Source organism: Xenopus tropicalis, chromosome 10 (assembly GCF_000004195.4).
Source record: "Xenopus tropicalis strain Nigerian chromosome 10, UCB_Xtro_10.0, whole genome shotgun sequence".
In the NCBI taxonomy this organism is placed as follows: domain Eukaryota; kingdom Metazoa; phylum Chordata; class Amphibia; order Anura; family Pipidae; genus Xenopus; species Xenopus tropicalis.
The window spans coordinates 6,652,053-6,671,159 of record NC_030686.2 but is presented as its reverse complement, the minus strand read 5'-3'; the positions used below and the strand labels follow the sequence as shown (position 1 = coordinate 6,671,159).

The 19,107-nt window shown below is 49.1% G+C and overlaps 1 protein-coding gene across 2 annotated transcripts in view; it reads right to left on the bottom strand.

Annotated features, from left to right (window-relative positions):
• LOC100488276 (inactive phospholipase C-like protein 2) overlaps positions 1 to 18,719 on the bottom strand; it is a 73,265-nt gene extending 54,546 nt beyond the window's left edge. The window contains exon 1 of one of the 2 annotated variants that reach the window (XM_012952793.3): positions 18,618 to 18,719. In XM_012952793.3, the coding sequence (XP_012808247.1) occupies positions 18,618 to 18,668 (51 nt within the window). In that variant the 5' untranslated portion in view covers positions 18,669 to 18,719. Of the gene's footprint in view, positions 1 to 2,251; positions 4,540 to 18,617 lie in introns of those variants that run through there. The other variant, XM_002942317.5, reaches the window with a different exon arrangement.
• Positions 18,720 to 19,107: the final 388 nt, after the last annotated feature.

Sequence of the window (19,107 nt, the reverse complement as noted above, 5' to 3'; positions counted from 1 at the left end):
GCATTCCAGCAATCATTCTAGCCTTTACTCTAGCCTTCATTCTAGCCTTTACTCTAGCCTTCACTCTAGCCCTTACTCTAGCCTGCATTCCAGCCTTCATTCTAGCCTTTACTCTAGCCTTTACTCTAGCCTTTACTCTAGCCTGCATTCCAGCCTTCATTCTAGCCTGCATTCCAACCTTCATTCTAGCCTTTACTCTAGCCTGCATTCTAGCCTTTACTCTAGCCTGCATTCCAACCTTCATTCTAGCCTTTACTCTAGCCTGCATTCTAGCCTTTACTCTAGCCTGCATTCTAGCCTTTACTCTAGCCTGCATTACAACCTTCATTCTAGCCTTTACTCTAGCCTGCATTCTAGCCTTTACTCTAGCCTGCATTCCAACCTTCATTCTAGCCTTTACTCTAGCCCTTACTCTAGCCTGCATTCCAGCCTTCATTCTAGCCTTTACTCTAGCCTTTACTCTAGCCCTTACTCTAGCCTGCATTCCAGCCTTCATTCTAGCCTGCATTCCAACCTTCATTCTAGCCTTTACTCTAGCCCTTACTCTAGCCTGCATTCCAGCCTTCATTCTAGCCTTTACTCTAGCCTTTACTCTAGCCCTTACTCTAGCCTGCATTCCAGCCTTCATTCTAGCCTGCATTCCAACCTTCATTCTAGCCTTTACTCTAGCCTGCATTCTAGCCTTTACTCTAGCCTGCATTCCAACCTTCATTCTAGCCTTTACTCTAGCCTGCATTCTAGCCTTTACTCTAGCCTGCATTCCAACATTCATTCTAGCCTTTACTCTAGCCTGCATTCTAGCCTTTACTCTAGCCTGCATTCCAACCTTCATTCTAGCCTTTACTCTAGCCTGCATTCTAGCCTTTACTCTAGCCCTTACTCTAGCCTGCATTCAGGCCTTCATTCTAGCCTGCATTCCAGCCTTCATTCTAGCCTTTACTCTAGCCCTTACTCTAGCCTGCATTCCAGCCTTTACTCTAGCCTGCATTCTAGCCCACATTCTAGCCTTTACTCCAGCCTTTACTCTAGCCTGCATTCTAGCATTTGCTCTAGCCCGCATTCTAGCCTTTACTCCAGCCCTTATTCTAGCCTTTACTCCAGCCTGCATTCCAGCCTTCATTCTAGCCCTAATTCTAGCATTGCTCTAGCCTGCATACTAGCCCTCATTCTAGCCTTTACTCCAGCTAGGATTCTAGCCTTTACCCCAGCCCTTATTCTAGCCTTTACTCTAGCCTGCATGTTAGCCCTCACTCTAGCCTGCATTCTAGCCTTTACTCTAGTCTGCATTCTAGCCTTTGCTCTAGCCCACATTCTAAGTTTTATTCTAGCCCTCATCTTAGCTTTTACTCTAGTCCTCATTCTAGCCTTTACTCCAGCCCTCATTCTAGCCTTTACTCCAGCCCTTATTCTAGCCTTTACTCCAGCCTGCATTCTAGCCTTCATTCTAGCCCTAATTCTAGCATTGCTCTAGCCTGCATTCTAGCCCTCATTCTAGCCTTTACTCCAGCTAGGATTCTAGCCTTTGCCCCAGCCCTTATTCTAGCCTACATGTTAGCCCTCACTCTAGCCTTTACTCTAGCCTTTGCTCTAGCCCACATTTTAAGTTTTAATATATCCTTCATTCTAGCCTAATCCCAGTGCAAGTAACAGGAATGTAGAGCAACACTGCCCAAGGTAAGTTGTGTATAACAGTCAGTGTGTGTATAAAGCAGCTTTCTGTGGTTACTGGGGCAGAACTTAGCAGTCAGAAACATTGGAAACTGCCCCCAGATCTGGGGTTTCAGAGTTGCTAATGTGGGAATTTTAATGTGATCTCTCCTTGCCAAACAAATGGATCCTGGCCTTATTTGGCCACTCACGTGCTGCCCCAAAGGGCCAATAATCAGACCATAAAGTAGAGGAACTAAGCTTCCAGATTGTATCAGCTTGGTGGGGTGTGCATTGGGGCAGAAATCAGACAGGGCTCACCGTATAACGTACCACTGGACATTTCTCTTTCGTATTAAACATTTATATAAAAACGATAAGGGATGATGGGCGCCGGGGGTTTGGCGCACATAGGGGTGGAGCCTAATGCTCATTGCAGGATAATGCCAGCATCTCATATATTCAGTTTTTGGTCAGTTTTTAAAGGGTAACTCAAACCAAAAGCTGTGCATTGCATAATGAAAGAATAGAATTTACCCATAATAAAACAGAAATAGACCCAATAGGGTATCAGTGGTGCCCGATGGGCAGTCGCTGACTTTACCTTCATGATGCTGGTGGTCCTCAGGTTGCCCGCACCTTGGCTTCTCTCTGCAGAGTGGTCCCGGCTGCTCCTCCCAGACTGGGGGCTATCCTCCGAGCATCTCCCATTCACCTCAAGCTCTTCCCCCGTCCGATCTGTGGCACACAGCGCCTGTGCCGCTTTGAATGCCCCGTCCTGCACCCCTAAGAGTCCCACAATGACAGCTGCAGAGGCAGCGGCGCAGGCTGCCGAGTCATGCCCATCTGCCATTCTAAGTGCAATTAACCCCCTGGCACTCTCAGCCTGGCATGATCCTGCCCGGGGGATACAGTACGTCGATAGACACAATGGTACCTCGTATCTGGCACTGCCCACATAAGGAAGCGGCTGGGTACCCTTACGCCGTCCTTCAGCAGCTCCTCATTCCTTTTGTCACTATTCCTGCCTCTCTCGGGTCCCTCGGTGCCGGTATTGGAAATGGCTCTAAGTCCGAGCAAGAACTGGGCTTTAGGGCTGCTGTTCAGCCCCAGAATTCACAGTAAAATACAGTAAAATGACCAACAGATAAAGTCTGTGCTGCCCTTGACAGACGGTGGGTCTCTGGCACTGATGCTTTCTATGGCCGGCTCTGTGCCCACAAGGTACCAGCTGTACAGAATTCCGTATGGTTCCGCTAATGCAGTACCTGATCTGCGAGACGCCCGGGGAGGGTTAAAGCGGTGGGTTTTACTCGAGACGTGCCGGTCCTGCTTCCTCTCACCTTTACTGGGTTTCTGCTCTCCACTTCCTGCTTTAATGGAATTTAGTTCTGTAGGGCAAACTGACCTGCTGGGAGGGCGGCTACTGGGTCTCTGCGCTATGTCGGTACCAAGTGCTTGGGTTAGTGGATTTATTTGCTGGTAAGGTACCGGGCTTGCTGGGTGTCTATGTTATGTGGGTACCATAAATGATTTGTTAGTGCTGAGAGGGTACCAGACTTGCTGGGTTTCTGTGCAATGAGGGTACCAGGCTCGCTGGGTTCCGGTGCTGGAAGGGTACCAGGCTTGCTGGGTTTTGTACTGGTGGGTACCAGGCTTGCTGGGTTCCTGTGCTGGAAGGGTACCAGGCTTGCTGGGTTCCTGTGCTGGAAGGGTACCAGGCTTGCTGGGTTCCTGTGCTGGAAGGGTACCAGGCTTGCTGGGTTCCTGTGCTGGAAGGGTATCAAGCTCACTGGGTTCCTGGCTTGCTGGGTTTTTATGCTGGGAGGGTACTAGGCTCACTGGGTTCCTGTGCTGGGAGGGTACCAGGCTTGTTGGGTTCCTGTGCTGGGAGGGTACCAGACTTGTTGGGTTCCTGTGCTGGGAAGGTACCAGACTTGCTGGGTTCCAATGCTGGGAAGGTACCAGACTCAGTGGGTTCCAATGCTGGGAAGGTACCAGACTTGCTGGGTTCCAATGCTGGGAAGGTACCAGACTCAGTGGGTTCCAATGCTGGGAAGGTACCAGGCTCAGTGGGTTCCAATGCTGGGAAGGTACCAGACTTGCTGGGTTCCAATGCTGGGAAGGTACCAGACTCAGTGGGTTCCAATGCTGGGAAGGTACCAGACTCAGTGGGTTCCAATGCTGGGAATGTACCAGGCTCAGTGGGTTCCAATGCTGGGAAGGTACCAGACTCAGTGGGTTCCAATGCTGGGAAGGTACCAGACTCAGTGGGTTCCAATGCTGGGAAGGTACCAGGCTCAGTGGGTTCCAATGCTGGGAAGGTACCAGACTCAGTGGGTTCCAATGCTGGGAAGGTACCAGACTCAGTGGGTTCCAATGCTGGGAAGGTACCAGACTCAGTGGGTTCCAATGCTGGGAAGGTACCAGGCTCAGTGGGTTCCAATGCTGGGAGGATAAATGACAGCTGTACTAGGCTTCTCTCAGCAGGCTCCGAGGGTGTCAGTGCCGGAGGGTGTCAGTGCCGGGGGTCTCAGTGCCGGAGGGTCTCAGTGCCGGAGGGTGTCAGTGCCGGGGGGTCTCTATGCCGGAGGGTCGGCCCCACAGGACCCCGGCTCGGTCAGTAACCCAGCTCCCTAGCGGGACGCGCTGCCGGAGAGCGGTTGTGTGTGGGAGCCAGTGTGCGTTACTTTGCCAATAGAGAGAGGCTGCCCGTGTAACCCCGCCCTCCCCGCTGCCGGACGGTACTATTCCCACACGGCTCAGGCTGCGGCAGGATCCCGGTGCCTCTCCTGCAGGGGAATCTCCCGGCGGAGGGATAACTCGGCCGAGCGCTGCGGTGCGATTGGCTGGGAGCGGCGGGATCCCGGGAGCTGGGGCCGCTGGGCAGTCGGACGATGTGGGATGTTCCAGGCAATGAGCCTCCATCCTCCCGTGTGTGACTGCCCCCTCCCCCCGGCTCCGGGACTTCCTCACATGTCTGTGCGCTTCCCTGCGTCTGCGACAAAGTCTGAGCTCTGTCAGCACAAGCAGTGCTAATCATTATTATTATTATAAACATTCCCCCCCACACTGGTGCTTTATTATACACTGATAATGCCCCCCCCCCCCCCCCACTCTGACAGAAACAATGGGGCCGTTACCTCAATAGGAGCCTTTGGGGCTCATTCACTAAAGCAGCGCAAAATGCCATGTTTTTTACCCACAATGCAGTGTTTCTCACAGTACAAGAGTCCCTTTAGAGGAATGCGTTAGTATAACGTTCACTTGGCGCAAAGCCCTTTGTGGCCACTGACTGAACCCAGGAGTTAATGAGTTAATGGCAAGTCCAAGTGGCCAGTAGTTCTGGGGGTTTCCTGGCGTTGGCGCATGGTCTTGCGCATAACCCATCGGCGCGGGCAGGGCCGCTATCGGGGACAGTCGTCCCGGGCCCAGCCGTGTTACAGTTTTCTGACTGGCTCAGGCCCTGTCATCCGTAATCCAATCAGATTGGTCGCTCCCTGTGTGTACATGTGACGTCAGTACGCATGGGGCGCAACCTTATAAAAGGGCCTGTCTCGCGGAGGAGCCTGAAGACGCCGAAGCCACCGCCAAAGAAGACCGTCTTCAGGGGGGAACTGTGTATGGGGGCAATTGGGGGTGCTGTCTTTAGGGGGTACTGTGTATGGGGGGGCCCTGGCCAGCATAGCGTTAGGGGGGCACTGTGTATGGGGGGCCCTGGCCAGCATAGTTGTAGGGGGGCCCTGATACTTCTTATGTCTGTGTGTCCTTTGTCCTCAGCATAGCGTTAGGGGGGCACTGTCTTCGGGTGTACTGTGTATGGGGGGCCCTGGCCAGCATAGTGTTAGGGGGGCACTGTGTATGGGGGGCCCTGGCCAGCATAGCGTTAGGGGGGCACTGTCTTCGGGGGTACTGTGTATGGGGGGCCCTGGCCAGCATAGTGTTAGGGGGGCACTGTGTATGGGGGGCCCTGGCCAGCATAGCGTTAGGGGGGCACTGTCTTCGGGGGTACTGTGTATGGGGGGCCCTGGCCAGCATAGTGTTAGGGGGGCACTGTGTATGGGGGGCCCTGGCCAGCATAGCATTAGGGGGGCACTGTCTTCGGGGGTACTGTGTATGGGGGGCCCTGGTCAGCATAGCATTAGGGGGCACTGTCTTCGGGGGTACTGTGTATGGGGGGGCCCTGGCCAGCATAGCATTAGGGGGGCACTGTGTATGGGGCACTGTCTTCGGGGGGTACTGTGTATGGGGGGGGCCTGGTCAGCATAGCATTAGGGGGGCACTGTGTATGGGGCACTGTCTTCGGGGGGCACTGTGTATGGGGGGCCCTGGTCAGCATAGCATTAGGGGGGCACTGTGTATGGGGCACTGTCTTCGGGGGGGTACTGTGTATGGGGGGCCCTGGTCAGCATAGCATTAGGGGGGCACTGTGTATGGGGCACTGTCTTCGGGGGGGTACTGTGTATGGGGGCCCTGGTCAGCATAGTGTTAGGGGGGCACTGTGTATGGGGGGCCCTGGCCAGCATAGTGTTAGGGGGGCACTGTGTATGGGGGCCCTGGCCAGCATAGTGTTAGGGGGGCACTGTGTATGGGGGCCCTGGCCAGCATAGTGTTAGGGGGGCACTGTGTATGGGGGGCCCTGGCCAGCATAGTTGTAGGGGGGCCCTGATACTTCTTATGTCTGTGTGTCCTTTGTACTGAAGGAGGGGGGCCTAGAAAGTTTTGTGAGGGGCCCCGTGATTTCTGATGGCGGCACTGGCATGGGACCCCTGTTGCGGCTGATTTATATTGATTATAAATTAAGTGATAAAATGATTGAAAACAAATCTAATGCTTTTTCACGTCAGGGGCCACATTGCTAGTGCTACTAGAAGAGTGTAAATTCTGATTTAAAAATTTGAATTTAGGCCCTTTGGGGTGAAGACACACAGAGCTACTTAGTAGCAGCTACTTGTCACAGCTATTAAACCCCAGAAAATCCCCTGCCATAGACAATACTGAGAATTGCCTCTGCTAAACACACGTAGAGACAGTTATCAGTAAATGATCAGCATTGTCTGTTTTAGTAGCCGTGACAAGTAGCTGCTACTAGTAGCTCTGTGTGTCTTCACCCTTAAGGTACCAGTAGTGGATTTTTGCTGCCCCCGCTCAGAGTAGCTGTGTGCCTTTTATCTCAATTGCAGCTCTATCTGACCCTGATAATAGAGAGTCTATATATATATCTGTGCATCTGTTGCGCACGTACATGGAAGCTGCAGTTAGGACCCCAGCAGTGGCAGCTTTGCCCAGAACTGCCCCCTCCCATCTATGGTACCCACCAATGGCCAATGAGACCTTCAACTCTTTCTAATATGCAAAGGGCCAATTAAAAAAACAACTTAGTGGCTCTTTAATAAACCCATTATCCTGTACACCAGTAAATCCTGAGCCGTGGCTTCCCTGTGGGATCAGTGGCCGCGCCCTAAAGGCCAATTAGGCTGAAGAAAATCTCCATTTTGTCTCCTGGATACACCTGAACCCCTGCTTGTAACCTTATGAGCTAAGGGGGGGCCCTGACCCAAGGTTGTACCTGCAAAGTGAGCTTGGAACAGTTCCCTAAGCCCCGCCCCCTGATCCCTAAGCCCCGCCCCCTGATCCCCATCCCCTGCTGATCTGGCTGACTACTTTGTGACTCAAATAAACTGTAACAGTAGCGCCTGTCCCTCAGCCTGCCTCCTCCCAATCCCACAATTCCCAGTGCAATGCATTGTGGGTTATGTAGTTCCTGCATGCTGTCTGTAAGCTGTGGGGAAGTTGTTACAATGTGTAACATCAATGTTTTAGTCCCTCCTCCCCTGCCAGGATTACAAATGATGCAGAAAGAGAAGAACAGTTTTGCAGCTGGATTTCAGCATATAAAAATGGTATTTATTCCTACTGTTTGAAGGAACAGATTACAGGGATAGGGATATTAGGGGTTTCTGTGTTGTGTGGGGCTCTTTAACATATATATATATATATATATATATATATATATATATATATATATATATATATATATATATATATAAAACAGGTCACCACTAAATGCTACTATCTGGTTGCTATTGGTTACTAGACCAGGGGTCAGTTGTGCACCTTTATACCATTAATCCCTTCGTTTTGTTGGCCAGATCATAGCAAACACTTTGAAACTGGAACCATCGGCGGTATAGCGAGGTGCCACGGGGCCGAGACACCGGCTTTGGTGATTATGAGAGGGGGCAGTCTCTTCAGGTATCGAAAGACAGATTCACTTGTGGGGAGATAAAGAGGAGGGCGAGACAGGAGAGATTCCCATGACATTGAGATGCAGCCAAGTAGTCTCTGGATGTGCATGGAAAGGACATGTGAGTGAGTGTCAGCTGAGACTGCTTCCTCCTCCCAGCGCTCTCGCTGTCGCCTGGGTAATGCTGATATACAGATCTCCATTGTTGGCCACAAAGCCGGGCTGGAGGTTGGCCAAGCTGAGCATGGAGGTAGTGATAGTACTCACGGATGGGTTGGAGCCTAACCGGGACATTAGCTGGGAACTTCTGGGTTCTTACTTACAGCCCCCCGAGGCCAATGATTGGATCATACGGGGCAGGGGGGAGGAGTTAACTTCTAGTATAATGTAGAGAGTGATATTCTGAGACAGTTTGCAATTGGTCTTCATTTTTTATTATTTGTGGTTTTGTAATTATTTCACTTTTTTGTTCAGCAGCTCTCCAGTTTGGAATTTCAGCAGCTATCTGGTTGCTAGGGTCCAATTTACCTTAGCGACCAGGCATTGGTTTAGATGAGAGACTGATATATTTATAGGAGAGGGACTACACAGAAAGAAAAGTAATAAAAAGTAACAGTAACGATAAAACTGGAGCCTCACACAGCAATTGTTTTTGGCTGCCGGGGTCAGTGACCCCCATTTGAAGTTGGAAAGAGTCAGAAGATGAAGGCAAATCATTCAAAACCTATAAGAAATAAATAATGAAGACCAATTGAAAAGTTGTTTACAATTGGCCATTCTATTTTTTAGCAGTATGTGCCATTGGGTAATCCTAAATAGAAAACTGCCATTTTAAGTACTAAGGGCCGCCCCCTGGGATCATAGGATTCACAGTGCACACAAACAAGCCAAGGCACACATACATGTAAGGCCCCATCAGCCAATGAATGGACAGAGTTCTGCCTGTTACTCCCACACTACTTCCTGTTACAGTTAGAGCTGCATTACTTCCTGTCAGCTGATCTCTGAGGGAGCACAAAATGGCGGCTCAAGGGATGCTTGCTTTTAAACAGGGGACCAGTAAATGCTACCAGCTGATTGGTTGCTATGGGTTACAGCTCCTGGGCAAACTTAATAGGTGTCAGTTATAGACTGGGCAGTAACCCATGCCAACCAACCAATCAGGTATTTGCTTTTATTGCTCAACGTGCGCTGGATGAATAAGGCTAATCACTGATTGGTTGCTATAGGTTACTGCCCAGGTGCAAATTTGCCCAGGCTTTATAAATGACCCCCAGTGTCTTTTATTACATAACCCCATACATCTGTAATTGCCCAAAAGGCTCATCCCTCTCACCTGCTGCAGTCTGCCATGTTTTATTCTATTTGCTCCCTCAATAACATTCTCACAGGTCTCTCACACACAGAAACCTGCATTCCCTCCATGAATAGATCGAACTGGGGTATCCCAGCTCACTGGGGTTGCTGCCTGGGGGCCCCCCAAACTTTTTGTTACCTTTTTGTTCAGCAGCTCTTCAGTTTCAGCAGCTACCTGGTTGCTAGGGTTCGGTTTAACCTAGCAACCAGACAGTGATTTGAAAAAGCAACAGGAGTGTGAATAGATAAAGATAAGTAATAAAAAGGAACAATAAACTGGGGCCTCACAGAGCAATCGTATTTTGGCTGCCGGGGTCAGTGACCCCCATTTGAAAGTTGCAAGGAGTCAGAAGAAGAAGGTAGATAATTAAAAAACTATGCAAAATAAAAAATGAAGACCAATTGAAAAGCTGCTAAGAATAGGCCGTTCTATAACATACTGAAAGTTAACCGCAATGTGAACAGCTTGTTTAATGCTTTTGTACTTGTGTCCGACTCTGACCACTCTGGTCCCCAGCTCCCAGCACAATGTGGCACTATGGGGACAGGGGCTGCTGGGAATTACAGCAATTGATGGGACTGCAGTATATGAGATACCCCAGCCGGCCCTGTAACAGTTAATACTCTCAGCCATCAAATCCAAAGGAAAGACAAAGTCCTGTTCTCCGGTTTATATTTGCGTGGATTATGGCTCTTTCAATAAACAAAAAGCTTGTTTTCCCCCCTCGTTTCAATACACTTATTCTCCCAGCTTAATCCCACGACCATTCCCTTTATGGAATCTGCCGGGACAATAGCAGAGCAAATTGCAGGTGATGTTAACCCGGCGCTTGTTTTACAATTAGATTGAAGGTGACGTCAGACGGAGACGTGGGAGGTTACAATCTCCAGGCCTCGCTATTATTAGGGATATGCACGAGCACAAAGAGGAGAATTTCTCCTTTCCCACTCATTCCCATTGTCTTGGGGGTATTTTTAAACATCAGAACCTTTTGGGGCAAGTGAAACAAATGCAGTTTGGGTTATTGTGGGGCTTCTTTGTGCAGGTAATGGGGGCCAATTAGTGTATATGTAGAGGAGATGTAGGCAGGGTCGGACTGGGGGGTGCAGGGCCCACCGGGGCTCCCACCCCAGGGACCCTGCAGGTGCCCCTGTCGGCCATGTCCCCTAACCCCCCCACAGGGGCCCCTCACCCACCGTCCTCCCCCAAGCACGTAAATTTAACACGTCAGGGGAGGAGCAGTCGGGCAGTGGGAGTGCCGGTAAGGGTCGGGTCTGGGACACCGGGGCCCACTAGAGCTGGGGCCCACCGGGATTTTTCCCGGTGTCCTGGTGGCCCAGTCCGACTGCGTATCTTTCCGTTGGTTTTATGAATGGAGCCCAGTTAGTGTATATGTAGGCAGGGTCGGACCCTGGATGTAGGGGTACCCCCTTTCCGGGTATGGTTAGCTGGAATGGCGAATAAAGGTTTCATAATAGAAATGTACTGTATATCTGTAGGGTTTTGAGCAGAATATAAACTACAGACTGGGACACTGAGTATTATATCATTTATAAAGCAAGGGAATAGTACATGGTTGACTGCACCGGTGCAATTGCTTGTGGCATCACCCATTTTGCCAATTTTTCTGCCCCCAGGGCTATTGGTGCAGGGTGGCACGCCTGGGCATCTGTCTAATTCAGTAAGCGCAGACCATTTCTTCACCGTCTGCCTTACTGTATTGAACTTCATGTGCTTTGAGGGTTAATTAATCACAAATTCCTTAGGGCAGTAGGGGGGCCACCCACCAGTGAAATGTTGCCCAGGGCCCACTGGTACCTTAAAGTGGCCCACCTTGGGGGCAATTTATCTATATTAGTAAGTGTCCTTCTGTGCCCTGTCACTGATAGGCAAAGGGATACATTTCTGTATATTCTTATTAAAAATGGTTTTGTTGGGGTATAAGATAAAAATCAATGTACACATTTGTTGGCTGAAGCTATTGCTGAATTTACCGAAAATTCGGATTTGATAAATATTGATCTCATATCTCAGTAACGTCGCCGGCAAAACCATTCCCTAACGAATTGGCTGATAAATGCTCACGTTATTTCCAAACAAAAGTTGCTCCTACTTTGCTTATATGTACTTTCTATAATTCTAATAATCACTTTTTCTCTGAAGCTTGGAGAGTCCAGTAGTTCAACCGGTACATTTGGGCTATGGGAAACGGTATAGCAGTATTAATGGATCTGGTCCGTTGCCATGGTGCCCAGAATGAAGGAAGAATCTATTTAATTAATGACAGAGTTTGGTTGAATTTAGAGAGGTTTCTTCATCACAAACTGAGAATTAGAATGGAATTATCTCCGGCGTTTGCTTCACTAATGAACTTATTTATCAGTTTTCAAGTTTGGGAATTTGAGTTTGTTTTTCTAAATCGAATAAACCCGCATATCGAATGGCTTATTTATTAATAATTAATTATTTATTAATAAGGAAAACTCATTTGAAAGTTTAAAAACACAAAACATTCAAGTTTGAAAACACGGCTTGACTTTGCCTAGGGCAACTCCTATTGGCTTCTATAGAAACTCGCAAGCTTTTTTAACATTCGAGTTTTCAAATATTTTGCACTTTTTTTTACAGTACCTGTACTTGATCCCAACTAAGATATAATTACCCCTTATTGGGGGCAGAACAGCCCTATTGGGTTTATTTCATGGTTAAATGATTCCCTTTTCTCTGTAATAATAAAACAGTACCTGTACTTGATCCCAACTAAGATATAATTACCCCTTATTGGGGCAGAACAGCCCTATTGGGTTTATTTCATGGTTAAATGATTCCCTTTTCTCTGTAATAATAAAACAGTACATGTACTTGATCCCAACTAAGATATAATTACCCCTTATTGGGGCAGAACAGCCCTATTGGGTTTATTTCATGGTTAAATGATTCCCTTTTCTCTGTAATAATAAAACAGTACCTGTACTTGATCCCAACTAAGATATAATTACCCCTTATTGGGGCAGAACAGCCCTATTGGGTTTATTTCATGGTTAAATGATTCCCTTTTCTCTGTAATAATAAAACAGTACATGTACTTGATCCCAACTAAGATATAATTACCCCTTATTGGGGCAGAACAGCCCTATTGGGTTTATTTAATGGTTAAATGATTCCCTTTTCTCTGTAATAATAAAACAGTACCTGTACTTGATCCCAACTAAGATATAATTACCCCTTATTGGGGCAGAACAGGCCTATTGGGTTTTTTTCATGGTTAAATGATTCCCTTTTCTCTGTAATAATAAAACAGTACCTGTACTTGATCCCAACTAAGATATAATTACCCCTTATTGGGGGCAGAACAGCCCTATTGGGTTTATTTCATGGTTAAATGATTCCCTTTTCTCTGTAATAATAAAACAGTACCTGTACTTGATCCCAACTAAGATATAATTACCCCTTATTGGGGCAGAACAGCCCTATTGGGTTTATTTCATGGTTAAATGATTCCCTTTTCTCTGTAATAATAAAACAGTACCTGTACTTGATCCCAACTAAGATATAATTACCCCTTATTGGGGGCAGAACAGCCCTATTGGGTTTATTTCATGGTTAAATGATTCCCTTTTCTCTGTAATAATAAAACAGTACCTGTACTTGATCCCAACTAAGATATAATTACCCCTTATTGGGGCAGAACAGCCCAATTGGGTTTATTTCATGGTTAAATGATTCCCTTTTCTCTGTAATAATAAAACAGTACATGTACTTGATCCCAACTAAGATATAATTACCCCTTATTGGGGCAGAACAGCCCAATTGGGTTTATTTCATGGTTAAATGATTCCCTTTTCTCTGTAATAATAAAACAGTACATGTACTTGATCCCAACTAAGATATAATTACCCCTTATTGGGGCAGAACAGCCCTATTGGGTTTATTTAATGGTTAAATGATTCCCTTTTCTCTGTAATAATAAAACAGTACCTGTACTTGATCCCAACTAAGATATAATTACCCCTTATTGGGGCAGAACAGCCCTATTGGGTTTTTTTCATGGTTAAATGATTCCCTTTTCTCTGTAATAATAAAACAGTACCTGTACTTGATCCCAACTAAGATATAATTACCCCTTATTGGGGGCTAAACGATCCTTTTGGGTTTAAATGATGTTTAAATGATGTTTAGCAGACTTAAGATATGGGAATGGTGTCAGATCTCCAGCTGAAACAGAACCTGATGGAGGAAAATAACCAATAAGTTCAAAGTGTTTGTAAAAAATGAAATGGGGTTTTGTAAAGCGAATGATTATTTGATCACCTTAATTGAAACTAGTTAACTGATTGGCTGCTCTGGGTAATGGGACAGTTGAACATTTGCCCATTGGCCGCATAAACGTCCTCTAATCTGTTTCTTTCTGTATTTCTTGTTTATTCATTTCATCTGAGATGTTAAAAATACTATTTAATGTTCTGCGTGAGTTGCTGCCACTGCATAAATAAATGATGATGATTCTGGAGGACCATATAGATTTAATCACAAGTCTGCACACTGCCGCTTATAAATAAATAAATCAGCCTGAAGGGAATGGCTGTAAACACACGGCAGCGCAGTGTTTCCTATAGTGTGTATTGGGGTCCTGCCAAATCCCAAAGCCAGACAGAAAGAGAATACAAAGTCACGGAAACACCAAACAGAAAAGGAGAAAATGTATAGTATTTCAATAGTTACAAGTTTCAGTAACAACAGAAGGAGGATTAAGGGAGAAGACACACAGAGCTACTAGTAGCAGCTACTTGTTGTGGCTACTAAAACAGACAATGCTGATCATTTACTGATAACTGTCTCTACATGTGTTTAGCAGAGGCAATTCTCAGTATTCTCTATGGTGCTGTGAAAAAGTAGCTGCTACTAGTAGCTCCATGTGTCTTCACCCTTAAAGAACAAGAGGTTGGATAGTTGCTACTGGGATGATAGGAGCATCAGCTAAAGAAACAAGGATTTGATTTAATGTGCTGAAGTGGTAGCCACAATGGCATATGGTATGGGACCTGGGGAGGATTAGTAGCTGTTAACCCCAAAACATCCCTAAGTGATCACTACATTCATTGCGCTTCATAGTTGCCCATAGATGGACTTCAACCAATGCTTTGTAAAAATAATAACCCTCTACTACTATGAATATATTCCCCTTGCTGTAGTTATATAAGTATGAGACCTGTTATCCAGAATGCTTGGGACCTGGGTTTTCCGTATAACAGGTCCCATACCTGTATTTATTACTGCTTCTTCTCTGTGAGCTCCCATTTGGGGTACAGACAGGGTTCATATGTATACAAACAAATGCCTAGCCTGCGGGGGCACCTGTGGGGGGTTAGGGAGGCCCAGTGGGGACCCCTGAGTGGGGTCAGGGGGGTTGCGGGGAACGTGGCCGGCAGGGGCACCTGTGGGGGGTTAGGGAGGCTCAGTGGGGACCCCTGAGGGGGGTCAGGGGGGTGCGGGGAAGTGGCCTGCGGGGGCACCTGTGGGGGGTTAGGGAGGCTCAGTGGGGACCCCTGAGGGGGGTCAGGGGGGTGCGGGGAACGTGGCCTGCGGGGGCACCTGTGGGGGGTTAGGGAGGCTCAGTGGGGACCCCTGAGGGGGGTCAGGGGGGTGCGGGGAACGTGGCCGGCAGGGGCACCTGTGGGGGGTTAGGGAGGCTCAGTGGGGACCCCTGAGTGGGGTCAGGGGGGTGCGGGGAAAGTGGCCTGCGGGGGCACCTGTGGGGGGTTAGGGAGGCTCAGTGGGGACCCCTGAGGGGGGTCAGGGGGGTGCGGGGAACGTGGCCTGCGGGGGCACCTGTGGGGGGTTAGGGAGGCTCAGTGGGGACCCCTGAGGGGGGTCAGGGGGGTGCGGGGAACGTGGCCGGCAGGGGCACCTGTGGGGGGTTAGGGAGGCTCAGTGGGGACCCCTGAGTGGGGTCAGGGGGGTGCGGGGAAAGTGGCCTGCGGGGGCACCTGTGGGGGGTTAGGGAGGCTCAGTGGGGACCCCTGAGGGGGGTCAGGGGGGTGCGGGGAACGTGGCCTGCGGGGGCACCTGTGGGGGGTTAGGGAGGCTCAGTGAGGACCCCTGAGGGGGGTCAGGGGGGTGCAGGGGGACGTGGCCAGCGGGGGCACCTGTGGGGGGTTAGGGAGGCTCAGTGGGGACCCCTGAGTGGGGTCAGGGGGGTGCGGGGAACGTGGCCGGCAGGGGCACCTGTGGGGGGTTAGGGAGGCTCAGTGGGGACCCCTGAGGGGGGTAAGGGGGGTGCGGGGAACATGGCCTGTGGGGGCACCTGTGGGGGGTTAGGGAGGCTCAGTGGGGACCCCTGAAGGGGGTCAGGGGGTTACAGGGGGACGTGGCCAGCGGGGGCACCTGTGGGGGGTTAGGGAGGCTCAGTGGGGACCCCTGAGGGGGGTCAGGGGGGTGCAGGGGGACGTGGCAGGTGGGGGCACCTGTGGGGGGTTAGGGAGGCTCAGTGGGGACCCCTGAGGGGGGTCAGGGGGGTGCGGGGAACATGGCCTGTGGGGGCACCTGTGGGGGGTTAGGGAGGCTCAGTGGGGACCCCTGAAGGGGGTCAGGGGGTTACAGGGGGACGTGGCCAGCGGGGGCACCTGTGGGGGGTTAGGGAGGCTCAGTGGGGACCCCTGAGGGGGGTCAGGGGGGTGCAGGGGGACGTGGCAGGCGGGGGCACCTGTGGGGGGTTAGGGAGACTCAGTGGGGACCCCTGAGGGGGGTCAGGGGGGTGTGGGGGGACGTGGCTGGCAGGGGCACCTGTGGGGGGTTAGGGAGGCTCAGTGGGGACCCCTGAGGGGGGTCAGGGGGGTGTGGGGGGACGTGGCTGGCAGGGGCACCTGTGGGGGGTTAGGGAGGCTCAGTGGGGACCCCTGAGAGGGGTCAGGGGGGTGTGGGGGGACGTGGCTGGCAGGGGCACCTGTGGGGGGTTAGGGAGGCTCAGTGGGGACCCCTGAGGGGGGTCAGGGGGGTGTGGGGGGACGTGGCTGGCAGGGGCACCTGCAGGGCCCCTGGGGCAGCAGTTCCAGTGGCCCTGTACCCCCCAGTTCTGATCCTGGAAGTGACAATTCCAAAGCCACATTCTACTAAAAGGAGGGGATTTAAAGGTTTTAGAGTTTCAGAGTCATCAATAAATCAGTTAAATTAATGGCAGATGTTCAGTAGCCAATCAAAAGGCAGGAATGGGGCAACCAAGCAAGTACAGTGTATGTTATTTGTGGGTAAATAAAGGAGAAGGGCCACGAGAGGCAGAGGGAAGAATGAGACAAGGGGAAGGTGAGCAGAGAAATGAGACATTCCCTATTCATTCTGGGGACGAGCGGCTGAGAAGAAGGAAAAGGCCCCACTAAGTGCTGAGTAACATGAACGTTATTGAGTAGAAATTGCAGATCAATATCGTATGATCAATACTGTGAGACATGTCCGGGCACAGCTTAAAGGGGCAGTTCACCTTAAACATTGATATTCTACGACAATATGCAATTGGTCTTCATTTTTTTTATTGTTGATGGTTTTTTTAGTTATTTAGCTTTTTGTTCAGAGCAGCTCTCCATTTGGTATTTTAGCAGCTATCTGGTTGCTAGGGTCTTATTTACCTTAACAACCAGGCAGCAGTTTCAATGAGAGACTGGTATATGAATAGGGGAGGGGCTGCATTGAAAGATAATGAATAAAAAGTAACAGTAACAATAAAACTGGAGCCTCACAGAGCAATAGGCTTTGGCTGCCGGGGTCAGTGACCCCCCATTTGAAAGCTGCAAAGAGGCAGAAGAAGACGGCAAATATTTTAAAAACAATAAAAAATAAATAATGAAGACCAATTGAAAAGTTGATTAGAACTGGCCATTGTATAACATACTAAAAGTTAATGTAAAGGTGAACTTTAACTGTAATCTGCCTGAAAATGGGGTCCCTATGGCCCTAGAGATATTAGGGGGTTCTGTGTTGTGTGGGGCTATTTAACACATTTTAGTTTCTTCCCCTTTAAATAACAACAATGTATTTCTCTACATGCACCGTGTAATACAGGCAGTTAGATTTGGTACAGCTTTTGGGGCACTTTATGAATAAGGGGTATCTAAAGGTCCCCATACACGGGCCAATTGTAGCTGCCGATATTGGTCCCTTAGACAGATTCAGCAGCTTATTGGCCCGTGTATGGGCACTACCGACGGGCCTGCCCGACCGATATCTGGCCTGAAATTGGTCTGATTGGGCAGGTTAGAAAATCTAGTCGGATTGGGGACCGTAATGGCTCGTTGATGCGGCCCTCGGACCGATTTTGCCTATACCCATCATTTAGGCCAAACGATCGAATTAGCCTAAATTCCCCCGATATCGCCCACCCGTAGGTGGGGATATCGGGAGAAGATCCGCTCGCTTGGGCTGTGTATGGGCGCCTTTATGGTCCCCATACACATATAGTTACATATGGTTGAAAAAAGACCAGTGTCCATCAAGTTCAACCCATCCAAGTAAACCCAGCACACCTAACCCACACCTACCAATCCATACACGGGCCAATTCTAGCTGCCGATATGGGTCCCTTAGACAGATTCGGCAGCTAATCGGCCCGTGTATGGGCACTACCGACGGGCCTGCCCGACCGATATCTGGCCTGAAATCGGGCAGATCTCGATCGGGCAGGTTAGAAAATCTAGTCGGATCGGGGACCGCATCGGCTTGTTGATACGGTCCCCGGACCGACTTTGCCTATACCCGTCATTATAATTCGATCGTTTGGACCCAGATCGAATTATCCTGGATTGTCCCGATATCGCCCACCCGTAGGTGGGGATATCGGGAGAAGATCCGCTCGCTTGGCGACATCGCCAAGCGAGCAGATCTGAAGGTGTATGGGGACCTTAACTCTCAGTTGTACAGAGTGGGGCAGGACAGGCTTTAGTTGGGAGAAAAACAGCAGAGCAAACACACACAGTAAGTGATAAGTATCAGGGATAAAACTAACAGGTACGACGCATCAAATGAATCATTTCATTATTGGTGCTACTGGCCCTTTAAAAGGGAAGCGATCACATAAATACAAGGTGAGCAAGATCTGATATGGACCCCATAGAACCAGAGGATTCACTCTCACAAGGAATATTGAAAAGTAGGACTAAGGGCAAGTTAAGCCAAACGCAGGAAGGCACCTGGCTGGCAATAAACCCACCATAGAGGGTATAATCTCCCGGCTGGGCTCACACACACAGCGCCTGAGGGCAGACAGTTGGCACAGACACATGTAAGTAATATATCCACTCGGGGTTTATATTTATCTACCGGCCCTTTTGTTCTTGTATAATAAAGAACACTATAAATGATTAAAGAATTCCAGCCTACCTCGTACGGTGTGAAGATACCAAGATAACCTGCCCGTCTCCTCAGGCTCATCTCATGGAGCAAATCCCTTTATACTCCATTATTATCTGCCCACAGCTGCTCCGCTTCCTGTCTTAAAGGAGAAGTAAAGCCTAAATCACTAAGGGAATAGTGGAAGAGAAGAGAGTATGGCATAAACATTTGCAATTGGTCTTCATTTTCTATTTTTGTGTTTTTTTTATTACTTATTTTGCTTTCTGTTCAGCAGCTCTCCAGTTTGGTATTTCAGCTGCTATCTAGTTGCTAGGGTCTTGTTTGCCTAAGCAACCAGGTAGTGGTTTGAATGAGAGACTGGAATAGGAATACAGGTATAGGACCCATTATCCAGAATGCTCGGGACCAAGGGTATTCTGGATAAGGAGTCTTTCTGTAATTTGGATCTCCATACCTTAAGTCTACTAAAAAATCAATAAAACATTAATTAAACCCAATAGGATTGGGATCAAGTACA